The sequence below is a fragment of the Xenopus tropicalis genome, chromosome 8 (assembly GCF_000004195.4).
Source record: "Xenopus tropicalis strain Nigerian chromosome 8, UCB_Xtro_10.0, whole genome shotgun sequence".
NCBI lineage: Eukaryota > Metazoa > Chordata > Amphibia > Anura > Pipidae > Xenopus > Xenopus tropicalis.
In genome coordinates, this window is record NC_030684.2 from 111,637,370 (window position 1) to 111,660,211 (window position 22,842).

At 40.2% G+C, this 22,842-nt stretch overlaps 2 protein-coding genes across 5 annotated transcripts in view; both read left to right on the forward strand.

Annotated features, from left to right (window-relative positions):
- The first annotated feature begins 4,477 nt into the window (after positions 1-4,477).
- znf770 (zinc finger protein 770) lies at positions 4,478-13,430 on the forward strand. Of its 4 annotated transcripts, none has more exons than XM_002932844.5 (3): positions 4,478-4,495; positions 4,611-4,754; positions 7,178-13,430. In XM_002932844.5, exon 3 carries the CDS (start codon positions 7,232-7,234, stop codon positions 9,230-9,232), a length of 2,001 nt encoding a protein of 666 aa, XP_002932890.2. In that variant the 5' UTR covers positions 4,478-4,495; positions 4,611-4,754; positions 7,178-7,231; the 3' UTR covers positions 9,233-13,430. The 4 variants fall into 4 exon arrangements, with proteins under 4 accessions (XP_002932890.2, XP_004917327.2, XP_004917326.2 ...); XM_004917270.4 differs by having other exon boundaries at positions 4,481-4,513; XM_004917269.4 differs by lacking the exon at positions 4,478-4,495 and having other exon boundaries at positions 4,522-4,754.
- Positions 13,431-16,841: 3,411 nt separating this feature from the next.
- aqr (aquarius intron-binding spliceosomal factor) overlaps positions 16,842-22,842 on the forward strand; it is a 37,635-nt gene continuing 31,634 nt past the window's right edge. The window contains exons 1-10 of the mRNA XM_002932843.5: positions 16,842-17,057; positions 17,178-17,234; positions 18,260-18,300; positions 19,107-19,142; positions 19,251-19,371; positions 19,794-19,937; positions 20,265-20,333; positions 21,210-21,310; positions 22,317-22,393; positions 22,587-22,651. Coding sequence (XP_002932889.2) covers positions 17,028-17,057; positions 17,178-17,234; positions 18,260-18,300; positions 19,107-19,142; positions 19,251-19,371; positions 19,794-19,937; positions 20,265-20,333; positions 21,210-21,310; positions 22,317-22,393; positions 22,587-22,651 — 741 coding nt within the window. The 5' untranslated portion in view covers positions 16,842-17,027. The remainder of the gene's footprint in view (positions 17,058-17,177; positions 17,235-18,259; positions 18,301-19,106; positions 19,143-19,250; positions 19,372-19,793; positions 19,938-20,264; positions 20,334-21,209; positions 21,311-22,316; positions 22,394-22,586; positions 22,652-22,842) is intronic.

The window sequence follows — 22,842 nt, forward strand, 5'->3', positions numbered from 1 at the left end:
AGAGAGCTGTTTGTAGTCATTTGTAACATGTTCAGTTTCAGGTGGGAAAAAAACCATCCAAGATTCTATGGCAGTGATTTTTGCCTGAATAGCAGAGTTGAGATCAGGGCAGGGCAGGAAGATCTGTGTGACAACTGTAAAGGTGACAGTGAAGGATGTGATGAGGCCACAAAGAAAGAGACTGTAAAGAGAGAAGACACCCTAAGACAGACCCTTGGGGCACCTCAATAAAGAGATTAACAGGTTAAGAGATCCTTGTAGAAATGGCTGCAATGAAGGAAAGCCAGAAATGGTTACACAGCTGCTACTGCTTGTATTCTCCCATCCTATGGAAAGGCAAATAAGAAGGGGTTCCCTTTTGTTAACTCATTCCCAGTTAGATCAGTAACAGCGCGGTTTGCGCGGCTTGCTCCCAACAGCCATAGGTAGTACAGCACACTGTTGGCACTAACAATTGTACCTCCTGTCTTTTATGCTGAAATACACACTTGTGTGTCCCAAATAGAGAGTAGTGCAAAGGGCTAAAAGCAGTGGGGTCAGGCACAGAAGCATACATTGGATCAGGAAGGTATGGCACAGTGGAAGAGGGGGAAATGTAGGGACAAGAAAAGAGGGGGACAAGGATAGAGGGGAAGGAAGAAGAAACATGGACAGGAACAATGTAAAAAGAACAGAAAAAATGGGGAAAAAAACAAAATGGAAGAACAGGAGAGAAATGAAAAGGGACATGACACATTGGGTAGGACATAATGATTTACATATGGTCATATTTGCTTGATAAAGGTAGTGGTGAGAGGGAAGAGGAACCTAAGGGGAGAGTCTGATCTGCTGCATCTCATCTGACCTAGTTGGAGAACTGGCTTGAAAAACAGTCTGATGAACTTCAGTGTCACCTGCATCATAACTGGATTTGAATTCTTCCTAATAAACACATTGGCTCCCTGCCTGTAAATCCCATTCCCTAAAGCCCTCCATTCACTGTCTGCTTACTCCATTACTTCAGGGATGGGTTAATGAGGGATCAACTTGGGATAAGGGTGGTTTTGCCTTGTGGAGTCACCCATAAGCAAAGGACTGAATAAAGAAACCCTGGGACTGTATCTGTGTACTTTACAGCAGGGAGGATCAGGTATGGCAGCATCCCACAAAATCCTGCTGTTCCATTATGTTTCATGACAAGATTCAATGGGAGAGAGAAGTCTGCCTGTGTCTTGTGTAGTTGCACCCAATGAGGCTACTGCACCCTACTCTGCTAACTGCCTCCCCCTAACTATAAACTTATGTATTTGCTTATCATAAAATCATTTCTACTGATGCTGTTGCTAGGCATTTTGTGCCTTGGTAATCGCACCATCAGTGTGACCAATGCCCTGTAACTACCTTAAATCTATGGTTAAAAACATGTAATGCACGTTAGTTTGCACTGTATTTACAGCTATTTTGGACACACAATGCAGTACGCTTGGACACGAAATACAACTGCCCAAATCGTCCGAGAGCTTAAGAACTACACCTCCCAGCATCCTCCGAAAGCAATAACAGTGCAACATGAGCTGTATGTCGGGCTACAGGTTACTGTTGGTATAGAACCGCCAAATATTTGCACACTGGGCAAAGTGTGGCTCCAACTACCTTTAAAACTGTGCCCCGAACATCGTTCCTCCCGTCCCATCTGACTATGACAGCAGAGAAAGTTTTTTGCCCAATCCCAACATAATTAATCCCTAATTACGTCACAGTTAAGATGCTGACAAAGCCAGTAGGGCAAAGGATTTCCGCATACAGATTATGGCTGCTGTCCTCACCTTAACCTGAAGAGGAAGATACACAAATAATTGTGACCGAGCAAAGCAGCCAAGCCCCCATTAACAAATCTCCAGCGGTTCCCAATGAGAGAGATCGGAGTTAGGGGTTTGGTGCAAGTGGCTCCAGAGAGGGAACGTGATCACGAAAGGTGTTGATATAATGACTGTTGGCAAAAGAGGGGTTAAACGTAGATTTCAACTTTAGATCAGTGTGTTTATATGTGTTACCAGATACTCCATATTCAATTTTTCTATCAGCAAAATATTTCTTGAGACTCAGTTTTCTAATAAACTTATGGGTATCAATATAAGTTTGAAATTTGTTTAATTTGATTTCTAAAATTGAAATCTATGTTTAACCCCTCTTTTGCCAACAGTCATTATATCAACACCTTTCATAGAACCTTGTACTTGATCCCCACTAAGATATAAATAATCCTTTTTGGATACAAAACAATCCTATTGGGTTTAATTAATGTTTTATTGATTTTTTAAGACATAAAGTATGGAGATTCAAATTACTGAAAGACCCCTTATCCGGAATACCCTTGGTCCTGAGCATTCTGCATAATGGGTCCTATACCTGTACTATAACTTGCAATAGCAAGAATATTATCTTATTATCTAGTTATTAGAATGTCCATGTGGATTACAGTACATCGGTAGAACAAGTAGAAGTCTCAAAATCCGGATAAGATACCATATTAGAAACATAAAGGTTGGTTTGGCCACCCACAGTGTTTTCACACATTTTAAAACTGTACATAATTGCAATCCCTCATTCTTATCCTTTGTGGGGATTTGCCAAAAAACATTCCATGGAGAGGAATTGATATAATCCAGGCTATATCAAGGGAAGAAACCTTATGGATCCATAAATTACAGACCTTGACACCTAAAGGGTTAAATATAGAGATAGACCTACAATGTTTTTTTAAGAGATTGTTGTGCTATATCAATTTGTGTTTATTAATTTATTGAAATGATTTGCTGCTTTATCCATGCACTTTATATAGATTTTAAATGTATTTTATATTTTTATTATGCTTAAAAGATCACAATGATTGTAGTGTTTTAATTGACATAGTTAATGAGCGATGTAATCTAATGGGGACGGGAGCACCGTCTGGTAATTCCCCTGATGAAGTATAACCACCCGAAACATGTTGGGGCTTTTTGCCCTGTTTAATAAAACTTAATTTGACTTCATAGGCAGAGGGTGACTTTTCTTGTTTGGGAAGGCTAAAGATGGGCCGTACATAGACTGACCTAAAGCTAATGTGAGACTTAGTGGATTCGCTGCTGGTGTAAAAAACTAACCTCCCAACTACCTCTTGCCTTTCCCACTGACTCCCAGGGATACTGTGCAAAAGTGCAGATGGGAGTGTTTTTTTTTACCCTAAAATGCTTAGGATGTAAAAGTATTTATACATGCACTTCTGTGAGGGGATCTGCAAACAGTGATCAGTTAGCTTAAAGGGGTGGTTCACCTTTAAATTAACTTTTAATATGATGTAGGCTGAGACAATTGGTCCTCTTTTATTTTTAATGGTTTTTCAGTTGCTTAGTAGCTCTCCATTTGGTATTTCAACAGCTATCTGGTTGCTAGGGTCTTATATACCCTAGCAACCAGGTAGTGGTTTAAACAAGAAATGGGAATAAGAATAGTTAAGGGGTCTGAATGGAAAAATAAGTAATAAAAAATTACAGTAATAATAAAATTGTAGCCTCGCAGAACAATACCTTTTGGCTGCCGGGGTCAGTGACCCCGATTTGAAAGCTGGAAAGCGGCAGAAGAGAAAGGAAAATTATCCAAGTTAATTATCCAAATTAATTAGGAAGACCAATTGCAAAGTTGCTAGGAACAGGCCAATCTATAACATACTAAAAGTGAACTTAAAAGTGAACCTCCCCTTTAGATGTGATAGGGATATTATAATGTCAGGTGACAAAAAAACAATGCAATTTCAGCTAGTGATTCAGCCTTCAGAACTGTATCGTACCTGTGTATAGTATCTGTGTATAGTATCTGTGTATAGTACCTGTGTATAGTACCTGTGTATAGTACCTGTGTATAGTACCTGTGTATAGCATCTGTGTATAGCGCCTGGGTATAGCGCCTGGGTATCGCGCCTGGGTATCGCGCCTGGGTATCGCGCCTGGGTATCGCGCCTGTGTATCGCGCCTGGGTATAGCGCCTGGGTATCGCGCCTGGGTATCGCGCCTGGGTATCGCGCCTGGGTATCGCGCCTGGGTATCGCGCCTGTGTATCGCGCCTGGGTATAGTGCCTGTGTATAGTGCCTGTGTATAGTACCTGTGTATCGTGCCTGTGTATAGTATCTGTGTATAGTACCTGTGTATAGTATCTGTGTATAGTATCTGTGTATAGTACCTGTGTATAGTATCTGTGTATAGTACCTGTGTATAGTATCTGTGGGAGTGGGATGAAATCTGCAGCAAAAGTTGTGAGTTGGTTCTTAGGTAAAGTTACAGCTGCAGAGTCTTCTTTTCAGTCTTTACTTCTGCACTGCCTTCAGTTTGTAATATCTCCAGATCCCTGTGCGCATCTGTGCCCTGATTGGTCAATTTGCTGTCTATCAAGAAAGCTGTGTTCTGATTGGAGAATCCACAAGAAGAAAGCTCCAATCAGAGCAGGAGCTGAAGATTTCCAGGACAGTGCAGAATCAGAGTGAGGTCTTTTTTTTAGGTGCCAAGCAGGTTTGGGGAGGCTTAGCCTTATTTAAAATCTGTCTATGTTTAACTTCAGCTGTAAAGCCTGAATCAACTCTGCTCTTGCCTGCTAGATTCGATTCAGCTCCCCCCTTCCATCCCGATTGGCTGCAGTGAACCACGTGACTTCCGGGTGAACTCAGCACAGGAGTGATCGGTGAAGAGACAAGGGAACTACAAGGCTGATAAGGAGGAATGCGTACATACCCTGACTCACAGTGAGTAGATCCAAAGCGGGGGCTTTGTGTTCCTTATCAGTATACACTTCACGATCTGCGGCTGTTTCACTTAGGTTAGTGCTGTCCAACTGGGGCCCGCCTCTGTATGCCCCCCCCCCCACCTGTCTGGCTGCTGTAATGGCTTACCGTTGTGTAAGATTTAAACTGTGTCAATACTGAGATTACCTGCCCCCCTGCATGGTTCTCACCTCGGATTCAGGCTGTAAATCTGCTGTATTGTTTAAATATGTAATCCCCTGTGTTGTTCACACTGCATTGTCCACCCCCTGCACCCTAAGCACCCTATTGTTCACCTCTTCACACCTCAGGCTCAGACTGTAAGCACCCCATTGTTCACCTCTTCACACCTCAGGCTCAGACTGTAAGCACCCTATTGTTCACCTCTTCACACCTCAGGCTCAGACTGTAAGCACCCCATTGTTCACCTCTTCACACCTCAGGCTCAGACTGTAAGCACCCCATTGTTCACCTCTTCACACCTCAGGCTCAGACTGTAAGCACCCTATTGTTCACCTCTTCACACCTCAGGCTCAGACTGTAAGCACCCCATTGTTCACCTCTTCACACCTCAGGCTCAGACTGTAAGCACCCCATTGTTCACCTCTTCACACCTCAGGCTCAGACTGTAAGCACCCCATTGTTCACCTCTTCACACCTCAGGCTCAGACTGTAAGCACCCTATTGTTCACCTCTTCACACCTCAGGCTCAGACTGTAAGCACCCTATTGTTCACCTCTTCACACCTCAGGCTCAGACTGTAAGCACCCTATTGTTCACCTCTTCACACCTCAGACTCAGACTGTAGGAGCAGTGCCAGCATTGTGTGTATAGCAGAGGCACATACAGGCAGCATAGGACAGGCAGAGCACTGCCTGTGTGTGCCATACTTTGCCTGTCCTACCCTACCTGGGTGTGCCATACTATGCCTGCTTCCCCTGCCTGTGTGTGCCATACTATGCCTGCCCTACCCTGCCTGTGTGTGCCATACTTTGCCTGTCCTACCCTACCTGTGTGTGCTATACTATGCCTGCTTCCCCTGCCTGTGTGTGCCATACTCTGCCTGTCCTACCCTGCCTGTGTGTGCCATACTCTGCCTGCCCTACCCTGCCTGTGTGTGCCATACTCTGCCTGTCCTACCCTGCCTGTGTGTGCCATACTCTGCCTGCCCTACCCTGCCTGTGTGTGCCATACTCTGCCTGCCCTACCCTGCCTGTGTGTGCCATAATCTGCCTGCCCTACCCTGCCTGTGTGTGCCATACTCTGCCTGCCCTACCCTGCCTGTGTGTGCCATACTCTGCCTGCCCTACCCTGCCTGTGTGTGCCATACTCTGCCTGCACTACCCTGCCTGTGTGTGCCATACTCTGCCTGAACTACGCTGCCTGTGTGTGCCATACTCTGCCTGCACTACCCTGCCTGTGTGTGCCATACTCTGCCTGAACTACGCTGCCTGTGTGTGCCATACTCTGCCTGACCTACGCTGCCTGTGTGTGCCATACTCTGCCTGCACTACCCTGCCTGTGTGTGCCATACTCTGCCTGAACTACGCTGCCTGTGTGTGCCATACTCTGCCTGAACTACGCTGCCTGTGTGTGCCATACTCTGCCTGCACTACCCTGCCTGTGTGTGCCATACTCTGCCTGAACTACGCTGCCTGTGTGTGCCATACTCTGCCTGCACTACCCTGCCTGTGTGTGCCATACTCTGCCTGAACTACGCTGCCTGTGTGTGCCATACTCTGCCTGCACTACCCTGCCTGTGTGTGCCATACTCTGCCTGAACTACGCTGCCTGTGTGTGCCATACTCTGCCTGAACTACGCTGCCTGTGTGTGCCATACTCTGCCTGCACTACCCTGCCTGTGTGTGCCATACTCTGCCTGAACTACGCTGCCTGTGTGTGCCATACTCTGCCTGACCTACGCTGCCTGTGTGTGCCATACTCTGCCTGGGAGTTTGTTAGCAGTTGGAAATAGCCATTAAATGGTCCCTAAGGTTTGTAATTATATGCTGGGGGTTGCTGTGCTATCCACAGGGGAGGAGGAGGCATATGGATTTAAGGGTGTGTCTTAATATCCCCTCAGTGAACATCAACCATTTGGGTTTTTGCTGCGCTACCACCATTAATATGGGCATGGTTTGTAGTGGGTGTGGTTTAAAAAAGGCGAGTGGTCAAAACTGGCTTCCGTTAGCAGCCCTCCACTATGTATGCTAAATAATTTCAGGCCCTCTGCACCACAGAAGTTGGACAGCACTGATTTAGGTCTTGGAGCAGTTAGGAGAGATGAGCACTGCAGGCATATTTTAATGACGTGCACACAAGAAACTTACTATGTAAGTAGATAACTGAATGCGTGTTCTTGGCGGAATTTTATTACACTATTGTGCTTTTAATTTTACCTGCAGATTATTTCTGGGAAGAGAACCAAACGGCTCTACAGAGCGCACCTTTTGGAGGACATGAAAACTACCTTGCAAGTCCAGAAATGCAGGGGGCTAAATGGAGTCCCCAGTAGGAAGCCATATGTGTGTGATACTTGCCCCAAGGAATTTGAAACCCCTTCCAAACTTGCCAGGCATTATCTAACCCATACTGGCCAAAAGCCATTCCAGTGCCAGGATTGCCCAAAAAGTTTTCAGCAATTGGTCCACTTAGAGAGGCATAAGAGGACTCACATCCGGCCCTTCCAGTGTAAAATTTGCCTTCTAAACTTTAAAAAGCATGAGACTCTTTCAAAGCACCAGCAGAAACATCATGGCTTTCCTTCAAGTGAAGTGAAATCAGGCAAGAAACCATCAACCACCTACCAGAAGAATTCCGCTCCTTCCTTCTGTACCAGTTGTAGTGTGGTGTTTGCTACGGAAGAGAGTAGACGGCTCCATCAATGTGATTTTGAGGATGCCTTCCCCAATAAAAAGCTTTCACATTGTGATATATGTGAGAAAGTGTTTGCATCTAGGTCTAAGTTGGAGAGGCACGTGCTAATTCACACAGGCCAGAAACCCTTCACATGTCTTATATGTGGTAAAGCTTTTAGACAAAAAGCCCACCTTAAGATCCACCAGCTAACCCATACTCAGGAGAGGCCCTTTAAGTGCAGCCATTGCTTTAAATCTTTTAAGACCTCAGGGAAACTTCTCAAGCATGAAGAGGTGCACACTCAACAAGTGCATTTTCACAATATTTTAAAGAAACCTAAGACTTCAAGGACTGTAGTACCAGTTGAGAATGGTGTCTTCCAGACAGTGAAGGAGGAATCTAATGATGTCTTCTCTGTGTACGTGGTTCCTTATCAATGTCCCACTTGTGACCAGTGCTTTGAAACCCAACAAGTCCTAGAAAAGCACTCCTGTTTTATATTAGAGGATGGAAAGCCATTAAAAAGAAGGTTTCTGAAAAGGACTGCAAAGCAGAGAAACAGAGGTGAAGCCCAACTTGGGCCAAACAAAAAAGAAACATCCATGTCCATTGGAAGACTTACGAAAATTGATCAGTTTGGAGAGACAAAATCCTTGGAGCCAAGTGGTCCTGTGTGTCGGAAGAGTGAGGCCTGTCTAGATACTCATAAACAGCATCTTCAACGTAAAGCATTCAAGCGCAACACAGGGCAATCTCAGATCCTACAAAGGCACCTTGAGAGCCAAGAATTAGGGTTCTGTTTTCAGCAGTATTGGGTAAATGGAGACACTGATTACAATTCAGAAAAAACATTTATCTCTAACAGGAGGGAGTCGGTGGAAGAATATGATACACTTCACCATTTTCTGCGGGGTGCCAAAGGTGTACTAATCCAAAGGCACATGAATAAATGTGATCAGTGTGAGAAAGCTTTTCCCTCTTTATCCAAGCTACGCAGGCATTATCTTATTCATACTGGACTGAAGCCCTTTGCATGTTCTGAATGTGGAAAGAAATTCCGTCAGTCGGCGCACCTAAAAAGACATCAAGTTACTCATAAAAGAAGGGTTACTTTTCAAAGGGCGAAAGAGACATTTGACGATTTTCATCAAGTACTTGTCCAAGGCACACAGGTGGATTATCGGTATTCACAAAACATGGATTATGCTACAGACATTTTGGAAAACCTTCAAGTATGTGACACCTCAGTGCAATATGACATCCCAGATATTAAGGTAGAAATAGACTCCCCATGTGAGTCTACAAGCCCACAGAGGTTTCAAGTTGTGGGCCACCAAAAATCCAGGAAATTAGTGTCAAGAGATCGTGTTGCAAAATCCCGTTCTGGGCAGCCACAGCGGTCAAGGAGAACTTGTAATGTCCGTAAAAGCTATAAATGTAGCGTGTGCACCAAAGTATTTCTTTCTCCCTCCAAATTGGAACGACACTATCTAATACACGCAGGACAGAAACCATTCCACTGCTTCGAATGTGGCAAGAGCTTTAGGCAGGATCCTCACTTGAAGCGACACCAACTCACACACATTCGTGTCAAAATTTAAGCCTTGTGCTTAAGCACTAATTTCTTACTTTCCTCACTATAAATCCTTTTTAAATATAGAAGAAAAGTTATTTGTAAGCAAATCAATGTTATTTTGAATATATGATTTAAATGTTCAGTACTAATCAAAACAGTTATTAATTTATTTGAATTTAAGCCCTAAAAATATTAGAGGAAGGTTTGCTTTGTCTTTGGTGCATTTGGTACAGTCATCGTCCCTTTAACATCTGTTTCAAAGTAAGGCACTGGGGTGCATTGTCTTTTTTCTAAATTAGCCAAAACATGGAGTTAGGTAAATAGTTCCATTGAATACATTTCATTTGTTTTTGTGCATATTTTACTGACAAAGATATGTGAGTCTGCAGTACTAAATGCAATTATGGGAAATGTAAGTTCTGGTGAATGCAACTGTGTCATGCAATGCATGCTGGATTTTTGTAAAACCATGAATGAAAAAGCTGCTTTAGTTAGGATTGCATCCCTTAATTTCTAGGTTATCGTAAGCCAGCTAAGAAAACTTGACAGCCCCTTATTGTGTTTTTGAAGAGATAAGGGAGGGTAGTAATGGTTCAGGTATGGAGTATGGAAAGGCCTTTACACAGCACGGGGTGTCAAAACCATTCATAAGAAATAACATTGCAGTATTGTGCTTCAGAGAACCTTTTACTGATGCTTTGTTCAGATTACATAACATGGAAAGGTATAAAGTCTTATTTCTAGGCAGTACATTTCTTTCAATACTGGTCACAGATATTCAAAAGATGGTGTAAGGTTTATTTCCCCTATTGGAAACCTGTTAAAAGTGGGCATAGTCAGGATTTGTCAGTTCAGATGGCAGCACTCAAATATGTTGCAGTGCTATCAGAGGTATTGTTTGTTTTGTTCTTATTTTATTTTTGTTGCTTTTTTTGTAAAGCTTATATATGTTGGAATCCATGATTTTTCTGAGCTTAAAGAACTTTCTAACGATTATATGTATAATGAACAAGGTGCAACTTTATACTGTATAATATTTGCTTTCTTAAAGGTTAAATATATATACTACTTTTTGATAATGGTATATTTCTGGTTTTCTTCCTTTCAGTCAATAATACTTTATATAGTATTGTGTGCAATTAACATTCCATCCCTGTGTATTTATACATCAGAGTGGTAGCTAACCTATTTATTGCCTTGACTGTTCTTTCTCCATATATTTTTATTGCAAATATAAATATATATATAAATATAGTTAAATCCCAAAATGATCAATTTAGCTGATCCCTACCATATTATATGGTAGGGATCAGCTAAATTGATCATTTTGGGATTTAACTAAATCACAAAACCTCCACAAAATATATATTTAGACTGTCATATAAAGCAGGGCACTCACAGGACTTAAAAGTATGGTGAAAAAGAGATAAAGTTTATTTGTATATATTATATACATAAATATATATAATTGATAGTTCAATGGATCTGCTTGGGTTTCTGCCCAGAGGATAAGATTAGGGTTATATTGCACTGTCTGGCCTACTATTATATGTATTACCACATTATCCAGTTATTTTTCCTTTTGGTTGAAGAGGGAGATTGGCCTGTATAAATTATGCAGAAAAAGAATGTTCATTGCGCATAATAATTCTAAGCCTAATGCCACAAGTGGCAGATTCTTGGACTGCGGATAAACGCAGGCTGAGTATTTGCCCCTACTCTTAAATGAGCTTCTTTGTCTGCACCTGGAGCGGATTCTGGCTCCAAAGCGCAAGTATGCATTTTGTGCCGAAATCCACTCTGTGTCATTGATTATAAGAATCTGTCACGTGTGACATTAGCCTAATAATGTCAATGAAAACTAAATAGAGCAAAAACAAAATAACTTGGGTCAGTGGTGGTAAAGAACTTGCTACAATACAACTGGTATTTCTTGTGCATTTCCTCTACTCACATTTAGAAAAGTAAATGTGAAGGTATTTTTCCTGTTTGTGCTGTTTATGTATTTTTTTTTTCCCCAAGAACAAACGAGTCCCTAGAATTAAGGGATTGTTATTTTTCATATTGTTTCAGGAACACATCAAAAGCAGACAGGAACATGCTTATATGTTTAAGAACTTCTTTAATTTTTGTATAAAATGCTAACATGTAGAAATGCTACAGCGAGTTGAGTATTTTGTACAAGAATTAAGTATAACTTCGAAACCAGGGTTAAAAAAAGATAGGGATATTTACTTTCAAATCAACTTTTAATATGATGTAAGCAGTGGTATTCAAGGCCTTTTTTTTATTTTTTCATTATTATTTCAGTCCCTAACCCCCCAAAATATAAAATGCTGTCAGTGATCTCAATAACCAGATAGAAGACTGATTGGGAAGCAAATTTGAAAAAAAAAAAAAATGTAATAATTGATCTAACAAATACAAAAATGTAATACATTGGGAACACCTTATCCGTTTTCTGCAAATATAAGGAAAACTATAAGGCTGGAGGTATAACAAAGAAAAAAAAAAAAAAAGACGCTGGACATCATACCAGCTGTTAAATGTTAAAGTGATTTTTTTTCACATCCAGTGTTTTATAATTAAAAAATGTTCTACAAAACCATTGTTATTTTGAATACTCTAATGATTAAAAAAAGTTTTTTATTCATTATTAGTTTTTGCCCTAGAAAATGTTACAGGACATTGATTTTACACACATATACATTTATTTATATCTAAAGGAGTATTTGGTACTTTACGGTGCAGTCGCCATCTCTATAAAAACAAAGTTTCTGGTACATAAGACTAAAGCCAGTAAGACCTTGCCCAACAAGTGGATCTTTAACCCATTTTGGCCACCAATGCAGTGGGCTGTATAGGGATGATTTTAGACACTGGCAGACAATCAGCAGAGGGCCAAATCAATGCAATGAAGCTGCCCAACATGATTTTTAAACCTGTCCAATCAATACCTGAACAGTTTTTGTTTAGAGATTGATCTTGCAGGACCCACTGAGGGGCCCATGTGCAGGGTGAAAAGCTGCCAACTCAGTCTACAGTAGCAACCCATGAATGGCCAGCTTTAGGAATAATGTACTTTATACAATTGTCATATGAACAAAAGCTAAGCCCAAACCAGAAAACACCACTGCAAGTGTAAAAATCAATACAGACATAGTGTTTAAATTTAAAGCCGTACATTCCTAGGGCTTAATTGTATTTTAATAGAGATGAAAAACAAGTAATAAACTGTAATATGCACAGGCATATATACTTAATTACACGTAGTATCTACAGATGTTCCATGCACTTTTGTAGGAACCTGAGGAGCAACAAGTGTTAAAAGCAAAACCCCATAGATCTCCATAAATTGCACTAATTGCTCTTTAATGTCCTACTCCAAATGCTTTGGCAACCATTGGCACTTTATATGTTTCAGAAGCACAACATGCAAGCATCGTGCTACATCTGTCCTTTTTTCAGAGACAGTCACACATTTTATATCACAAAGCAGGTGTGGCATTGGTTGGTTGAGTAACCTGACAAAATATGCCCTGCTTTCTTAGCTGGAAATGTTTATGGTTATAGACAATAGATCAGTAAGTGTCACATTCTGCCCCACTACAGAAATTGCAAAAGTCACCCAGTCATACATAGTATGTATTGCTCTCTAATATACCTCAACCTCCTCCATTATTAATAAAAAAAAATGAGTTAGGTTAATGCAATAAAAGGTGCAATGCTTGCTTTGGGTCTAGTTGGCCTGAGCAGCTAATTGGAGTTCTCTTTGCAAGATAGATACCAGTAACTGCTACTACTGGTTGGCTTTTATACTTGACTAGAACTGTCCTAATTATAACATAAAACCCTGTGTCTCCACATCTCTCTACAAGCAGATTTTATTTTGAGAAACTATAGCTTTCTATTTTCATGCTTCCATTAATCTGGGCAACTTCACTTGTGGCTTTCTAGCTGTTGTTGAACTACACCCAGAACACTCCTAAGGTCTCTGGATCAGATAACTTGCTGAGCTTGCTTTCATCAAAATAACAGCTGCATGGTTATGGAGAATTGGTGCTTTTTTGCTGCTGTTCTACAAGAAAATAAAACTGTGCATATCAAACCTTGTTATAGAAAGTTACAAAAATGACTCTTGTTTCATTTATATCTCTAGCCAGTACCGTGTGTTCAGCAATGCAGTCTGTAACTTGCAATAAATTTGTTTTTTTTTCTTCCCAGCTTTCTGCAGTTTTCATTCTGGGGTGGGGGCATAAGAGGATTTTAAATGAAGGCTTTTGGGGAGGCAGCTTATCTGCCCATGTACAGGGCTCTCCGATGGGCCTGATCAACTGATATCTGGTTGAAAATTTGGTCAGACATCAATCAGACGGGTTTAAACATCTTGTGGCCTATACCCCCATCGCTGTAATCTGATTGTTTGGTCCGATAGAAACAGTGTAATATCTCTGACCTGAAGGTGGGCAAAAGATTGTCTAATTTTCGGACCTTGCTAAATGAGTATATGTTTCGAGATATGGCCAGCTTAAGTCTGTCTGAACCAAAGCCATTGAATCTTATACAAACAAGGGACAGAGATGAAAATGTGAAATTGGCACTTTTTACTTTACTATGCCATGTGTTGTGGGAGGTACAGTATTATATGATGACTAATGATAAAGGGTATTAGTCACTGAGGAGTTCCATGACCACATGCAAAGCTTGCACCTTATTGCATTTCATCTCCCATATGCAATTAGGTTTGGGAATAAAACATCATAATCATGGAACTGTTTAAATAGTTCAATGCCTAATATTCAAAAGATTACCAAAGTATTTGTCATGTAGATGAAATTGTGCTTGTGAACTATCATAGTGGTCACTTCTGTAAAATCAACAGAATGTCTGCATTGCATGGGTGGTGAAAGCCATAAAAAGTATGTTTACCCCAGCAAACCGTGTATTGGCTATTGCAAAATAAGGACGTCGCATGTGGTTAATTTTTTTGTGACATAAGAGCCCAAACTAGAAGTTGACCCCCCAAAAATCACATATATTGTTGGAAGTTACACATTTATTGTGTCTTACTACTCCATTTACCAAACTGTAAAGCTTTGATAAAGTTAGCGATTTGTGAAATTTCAGAAAATCGTCTTGCACTTTACAACATCTTATTTCCCCACATATCTTTATGTACAAAATAAAAACATTTTAAATATTAACTACCCGGGTCTCATAGGGAACACCAGAAAACTTATCATCATGGGCCCACTCCGACAACACTTAAACACATACCTTGAATTTAATAGGTACCATATAGACCTATGGTGGAGACTGTACCTTGCTGGAACCCACTGTGAGATCCTCTGGTATTCAGACCCCCTGAATGTGTATAGGATTAGAAAAGTAGGTAGCCTTTACAGGACCCAAATAAAAATATTTCATACCATTTTCACAACAACACAAACCGATCAAAAACAATGCCAAATGCAACAAAACTTTGAAAATTAATTGCATGTGTACTGTAAATGTGTCAGTAACACCCTAGGGGCCCCTCGTTGTCCTGCTCTGCTAATTGCCTAAGAGTTGGGAAAACAGGAAGAAATGCACTGACTGTAACACAAATTTTGCAATTTATGACAGACCATCCATTAAATGATGAAGTGTGTATCTGAGAGAACTAGACATAAAGAACTGACGGATAAGGTCTGTTTGCACATCCCTAGGGCCCATGGGTCAAGCAAGAAGTTCACAGAAGACATAGATCCATTTCCTTCAAGAAAATATGGCAGGCCCAGACAATTATTTGGTATAAAAGCCGAAATTCAAAAACAGAAAGTCTAGCAAGGTTTTAAACAAGAGCCCAGAGAGATAGAAACTAGTTTTGTCTGCATCAGATATCAGTGTAAATCCAAATGACATAAACAGTGACAAGTAGATAAATGACAACTAATATAGTTACATAGTTACATAGTTACATAGTTACATAGGGTTGAAAAAAGACCATTGTCCATCAAGTTCAACCCATCCGAGTAAACCCAGCACACAACCTATACTAACCAATCTATACACTCACATACATAAACTATATATATACAACCAGTAATACTAACTGTAGATATTAGTATCACAATAGCCTTGGATATTCTGCTTGTTCAAAAACTCATCCAGGCCCCTCTTAAAGGCATTAACAGAGTCTGCCATTACCACATCACTAGGAAGGGCATTCCACAGATCATCTCAAGATCATTTATCCATTTTGGGTCTCGTGGACAATTTGATTCTGGCATTTTACAAGTAAGGCAGTGACAAGTAATTAAGATACACTATTAGGAGAACCACTGGATTAGGCACACAGCACTGGAAAATGTCTAACAGTGTATGATTATTTGAGATTTGTTATAGGTAAATTGATGGCCTGTGCTGACCCTAACCAACCACAGTCCAACGTTGTGCAAACATTTTTAAACCGTCCCCTTCCATTTCCAGTGATGTCAGATATAGGGCAATGCAAAGTGTCACCTAAGGGCTCTGGCACACGGGGGAGATTAGTCGCCCGCGACAAAACTCCCTGTTTGCGGGCGACTAATCTCCCCGAGTTGCCATGACCCGCCATCCTGCCGGCGAACATGTAAGTCGCCGGCGGGATGGCACACGAAAAAGACTCGCGAGTTGAGACATGGGTAAGCTCAGTGTCATAGGATAATGTCATTGTTAGAATGGAGTAAATAAGGTGAGACACTCAAGTAAAGGGGAGTCACTTATTAGTTATGGGTCTCTTGTACTGTCCCCCTTATCCAACTAAAACAACCCCCCTCCCCACAGGATTGCCCTGTTTCCTACATCAGGCAATTCTCAATATTTCTTTGGCAGGGGATTTTCTGGTATTTAGTAGCCTTGAATAAGTGTGTCTTCCAGTGTGTCTTCACCCTTAAGATGACGGATGTGTTAGGGCAGGGGTACTTGGGGAGATTAGTTGCACTGTGACAAATCTCTGTTTTCGGGGGCGACTAAACTCCCTGCAATGCCTTCGGGCGACTGCGGGACATTGCAGCGACACATATGCCATCCCACCTGCGATTTACATTCTAGCTAGTCGGGTGGCATACGCGCCGCTGCAATGTCCCGCAGTCGCCCGAAGATCTTTGGACGACTGCGGGACATTGCAGCGGCGCGTATGCCACCCCACCGGCTTTTTACATTCTATCCAGTGGGATGGCATTGTGGGTAGATTTGTTGCGGTGCGACTAATCTCCCTGTGCACCCCTGCCCTTACTACAGAAAAAGAGTTTTTCTTGATGACTGAAAACAAAAAGAAAAATGTTATGTCCATGTTTTCTTTATATATTACACTTGTTTAAAGGTTATATGAGATACTGCACTATAACTTTTGTGCTGTTCAATACTACATAGATTTGGATGCTCCATGCCTGCAGTACCCTGCCCAGGTTTCAGTTGCTTGCGTAAGGAATGTTAAATTATGTGAAAACCACAGTAAAAAAAACTTAAGTAATTAAACCGTATACTTTTATTTGCTGCCTAGTTTCTAGTGGTCTGCAAAATAGACTGGAACCTAAAGTCGCCAAGTATTCTTAATGTGCACATGATGCAGTTCTTTTGCTTCTAGGAACTAAAAACAACGCTCCCTGTTAATCCGGGGGGAAGATTTTCGGTGTGCGCTTCTGGTGAGCGGAAGTAACGTCGCTCGAACGCCGGGCGCCACTTCCTTACATGCCTCCAGAGCCAGTGTGTATAGGCTTGGAAGGATAAGATCGGCATTGGGCAAACTCGGGGTTTGAAAAGTGTAGGGACTTGAATCTGGAGCGCAAACGTTCAAAATGGGAAAGGGACTCCCTGCACACTCGCTGGTAAGTTGGGGACGTAGGGAAAAAGGGAGCTCTCTGGCTAGGTACCTGCTTTCACTGCTTTTATTATATAGCATCTGGGATATAGATGAACATTTTCATCGCTCTTCTGTTTTCTTTCAGCTGGCCAATACATATTGGGCTCCCCATTCAAAGAAGAAGCTGCCATTTGATTACAAGGTAAGGGGAGAAATGATGTGCCAGTGATTTGCAATCAGACTGCATGAGTTCTTGTTAGATCCATTTTCACCAGGGCTTCTACTGTTTCATTGGTGTTTTTAATTTAATAACCCACTGAGATGTTACACCAGCAACTTGTCCATGTGTACTTAAAGGAGAACAAAACGTATAATCACTGGAGGGGTGCTATAATGTTAGGCAACCCCCATTGATTATAACTATTTACCCCATTCCAGGGGATTTAACCTTTCCTTCTCTAAGTGCACAAACCTGATGAAGCTATTAATATTTTCAAGGCTTGCGGAAGGCTTTGTAGAAATATGTTATCATCCCAGTATCTGAAGAGACTTGTGACTGTAAGCTTTACTAGGCAGGGATATACAAGTCTCTGTGCTGCATAAATATATTGTTGCTCTATAAATAATGGCTAATGAGAATTAGAGAAAAGACTTTACATCACTACGAGACAGCTTTTTGTAGAACCAGATAAATAGTAACAATGTATCTGATTTACAGTTACTGTCAAATTACTTTGGCAGAACCATATCAGCATGTAACAAACGGTGTCACAGATGGTCTGGTTACCTAAATGCCTCCAATGTAAAGTCTGTAGAAAAAAAGTGTGTGTGTGTATATGTGTGTGTGTGTGTGTGTATATATATATATATATATATACACATACATACATACATACATACATACAGGAAAGTATTGCACTCACAGTACTTGTATAAAATAAAGTCTTTTTGATACAAGTCCTGCGAGTGCGATACTTTCTTCTCTGTATTTATGCATTTTTGTCAGCACCCAGGCAGTTGATTTGCTTTATACACGAGTGCTCCTTTTGGCTAAATTACTGTATATACATATATGTTAGTGTTTCTTAACATTTTTGTTCAGAGACTCACAAAGTTATGGACCCTGTGCTCTATTCTTAAGTACAACTAATATACCAGAATGTTTTATATTAGAATGTATACTTGAATTCTACTGTTAATGCAAACATTTTCTACCATACTCTATAGGTGATTGAAGACATCTATGTAAAGGAAATTGCAGCATCGAGGTAAAATTAATTTCTCTAACACTTGGGGGCACATTTATCAAAGTACAATTTGGTCCGAATGGGAAAAAATCGTATGATTTCTAAGTTTTAGAACTGTGTGTATTTTCTGCAATTTTTTTCTTTCATTTCCGCAACTTTTTCATACTTTGCGACAAAATTGTATTTGTCGCAATGAGTGCGACAGTTTCGGAATTCAGAGTGCCATTGAAGTCCTATAGGAGGCTTCCAAAATCATGCACTGAAGGATCAAAGTCAAAGTTTTTCACTCCGTTTATGATCGTTCAGATAAGAGAATTTTGGATCGTTCCACAATATTTCCGTACAACCACGCTGCAAAATTTTTGTGCTTTTAACGCACATCAGAAATTCGGTTTTAATCCAAATTTTTTCTATCGTACTTTTAAATGTCCGATATTCGGACTTTGATAAATGGGCCCCATGGGGTGGAATATGCTTCTTCACTGAATGTACCATAAATTGGAGCTGTCATAACAATAACATGTATGCATTGTCATGAATGTTGAATAAGCAGAAGTTACATGTTGGCATGTAGTTTTTTTTGTTTTGTTTTTTTTAATGACAATTAACCTCTACTACAACAGCTAATAACAGTTAACAGTTGCATTTGATTTACTACTCATTTTCTGCTTTACTACCACTTCATAGTCCCATATTATGATAAAATTAACAGTGTTAGCTTGGGAATTGGTACTTTTGAAACTCAGTGGTGCAGCTTGTCTAATACTCCCTAGCAAAGTTTTCAAATGACTTCTTGTAATTGTAATGTTCCTTTTATTTCTTGGCAGGTTTTCCATCAAAAAGATAATGCTCTTAGAGTTCAGGTAAATTTATATATTTTTAAAACTGCAATCTACAGTTTTGCTTCTACTGCACTATTTAACCTTGATTTTTATGGCACTGCATAAATGGTTCATTTTGTTCTATAACAGTCAGTACCTGGAGAACTACTTATGGGTAAATTACTCGCCAGAGGTGTCCAGTAAACCCTATCTGATGTCCATCTGTTGCATGGTGAATGAGAAATTCAGGGAAAATGTGCCAGCCTGGGAGGTAAGAATCACAAACATTAAATATGTCTAACCTACTAGTTTCTTTTATTGAAGGACAAGGTAATAGTTTCTAGATAATACACACCATACTTGGGTTGTGATGACCAGGGAATAAGCCTTTCCCTCCTGGCAAAACATTTTTATGTCTGATTTATAACATTGTGCCACTTGGGCTTATATTCAATTTATGTTTGTGCCATTTGTAGCCACATGTTGTGCAGAATGGCGAAGGCTGCTCAGAAAGCTAAGTACGGCATGCTAAATTATTTTTTGTCAATATGGATGCTGAACTTGCAGACCTCCGCCTACTAACAACACTAGGAAACTTGTTTTTACGTTGTGCATATGTGATTTATTATGCTTAGTAGTGGGAAGTCTTTATGAAGTAGTGTCCTTAAGTCCCCTATTCATTTTTCTCTGCAGACCTTCAAGAAGAAACCAGAACACTTCCCTTTCTTTTTCAAGAGTATAATGGAGGCATCCATAACTGTGGAGACTGAAAATGACTTCTCTTTGCATGAGCTCACAGTCCTGCTTGTTTTCTTAGATCACTGCTTCAACAGCCTGGTAATTATCTCCTGTGTCATCCTGATTGTCTGTTACTGAGCTGTCATTTATACAGTTGCAAAACTAGAACTCCTGTGGTCCGTATCCCTGTAGGTGTCAAAGCATGTATGATTTAATCAGCTTTTAGCATTAGCATCAACTATAGGATCTATTATCTGAAATGCTTGGGAGCTAGGGTTTTCCAGATAAGGAATTGTTCTATAATTTACATAATTGTAATGTTTGCAAAAATATTGCAGACATTAAATTAACCCAATAGGATTGTGGCTACCCTACTAAATTCAGGCACTGTGAATTATTTATAAATTGATACTTCTTCATTTGCAGGAGGTTGATTTGATTCGTGGACAGATTCAGCAACTCATCTCCCTGCCCATGTGGATCTGCCTTCAGCCGGTAATGTTTGTTTAGTATTTCTTTGCTTTTTCAGTTTTTTACATGTCTGCTATTGTTAATGAGTGGATAACCTATTTCATGATAACAAGCTGGGAATTAGAAGTGGGGGCAAAAGGAGAGGTAAGAACTGGGAATAGGATGGAAGGGAAGGTTGAAAGGATAGCCAATAATATGAAAGCAATGTCCCATCTTATCGATGTGATTTGCTGTGGTGCAGGATAGAGAGAAAAGAGATTGGAAAATGCAGGTGGAAAAGAGAATTGGAACAGGTATAGAAGGGAGAGACATGGATGAGTAAAACAGATTGTAAGAAAGGAGATAAGACAGGGGTTGGATATTTAGGATTGAAGGGTGCATTTTTTTTATTGAAGATGTAATGGGAAGTAGAGGTGCAGGATGGCTGGTATGAAATAGAAAATAGAAAAACAGATGGACTACTGAGGTAAAAATTGGTAAGAGGTGATGAAAGTGGATTGTTTTGATATTGCTATTACAGGGAGAGATAGATAACAGAAGGATAAGGTAGAATGCCAAGATTAGTATATGGAAGCTACATGAAATTGTGAGATCAGAAATTATATTTTTTTGGATTTAACTGGCATTAGTGGGAATAGTCAGAATAAAGAATGGGATTAGATGGGGGAATCAGTAAAGATAAAGAAAAGGATGTCATGGTGTGTGGGGCCAGTCCCAGAGAGCAAACTTCATCTCTATTTAATCATTTTTAGTCATTATGGTGCCTTCAAAAGCAAATTGGTATTCCCCATTTGCAGAAATAATGAAACTATGTCTGTACTTGTTTTCTAAAATATATTAACAGAATAAAAAAATCAGTAGGAAAGGAAATGTTGTACTGATTCCACTTTTTCATTTTAGAGCCGTTTGGAAAAGGAGCTGAAGAAAACACCAAAACTTAGGAAATTCTGGAATCTCATTAAGAAAGCAGATGAGAAAATGGACAGTAAAGCATGTGCACAGTAAGGGACTCAATACATTTTATTTTGGTTACACGCATTGCACAGTTAAAGATGGGAGGAAGCGATTTCTGCATTATTCTTGCTTATGAGCAGGTGCTGGTTTCTGCATACTGAACCAAACACCTGTAATTCCACTCTGTGCCAGCTGGTGTCGTCCTGTGAATGTAGAAGAAATGTAAGCTTCTGGTCTTAAAGGAACAGTAACACCAAAAAATGAAAGTGTATAAAAGTAATAACAATATAATGTACTATTGCCCTGCATTGCTACAACTGGTGTGTTTGCCTCAGAAAGACTACTATAGTTTATATAAATTAGCTGCTGTGTAGCCATGGGGGCAGCCATTCAAAGTAGAAAAGGCACAGGTTACTTAGCAGATAACAGATAAACCCCCATTGTATGGGGCTTATCTACTAGTTATCTGCTATGTAACCTGTGCCTTTTTTCCAGCTTGAATGGCTGCCCCCGTGGCTACACAGCCACTTATTTATATAGTAGCTTTTCTGTAGCAAACACATCATTTTTTTTGCAGAACAACAGCACATTATATTTTAATTTAAAACGTTAAAACACTTACATTTTTTGATGTTACTGTTCCTTTAATTAACACCGAAGCAGGCTTTTTGCTGCTGCTTCTTCTTTGCTGCCATATATCATTTAGGTGGTATATCTTAGGATTTTGTGGGGGTGGTTATAACCCACCTGGGAAGCAGCTTGTGCACACACATTACAGCAGCAGTGTTGTGTATTTTAAAAGCGTACCCAAATCAAAATCATGAGTAGCCACATTGTATTTCCAGACTGATGAACTGCATAGATGTTTGTGTGTGTGTATAGAATTTGTGGGTGATTGCTAACTTATCCTGCTTTCTGCCCATCAAACAAACAAATTAGTCCTCTAAATAACCAGACTTACCCTACTTGGATTTGTTTGTTCTATTGCATTTTATCAAAAGGGGCTGATTTTATTGGCGCCAAATGCTTATCTATTGTTTTGGAACCTTTTAGGGCAATGCAGGAAAGGACATTCCTTAAACAACTTATCCAGAATTTCCTGTCGGTACTCCAGTCCATCCCAACTTCTGGTAAGTTCCTTTCCTTGTGTCAGAATTGTTTGAATCCGTTGTCAACCAGTTTCACACCTTTTCTATATGGAGATACTCCCATACTCATGAACTGACTGATACTCGAAGTTTGTTAAAAACAAAAAGAAAAAACCTTATTGCTGCTAAATAAAAATTCTGTAGTTGATATGTATTACATTTTTTTTTTTTTAAGGTACAGTCAGCATGGACAGAGTGCATTACTGTGAGCGATTTATAGAACTCATGATTGACCTGGAGGTACAACTTGGATCATTATTTCTTTGGGGATTTGGATAGATCACAATTGCCAGCTCATTATGACTTATAGGAGGGTTGTTCACCTTTTAAACTTTTTACTTCAGTTGTTTTTAGACAGTACACCGGAAATTAACACTTGCAGTTGCAGGTTTTTTTGTTTGATTTTATTGACCATTTTTCTACTGAAGTTA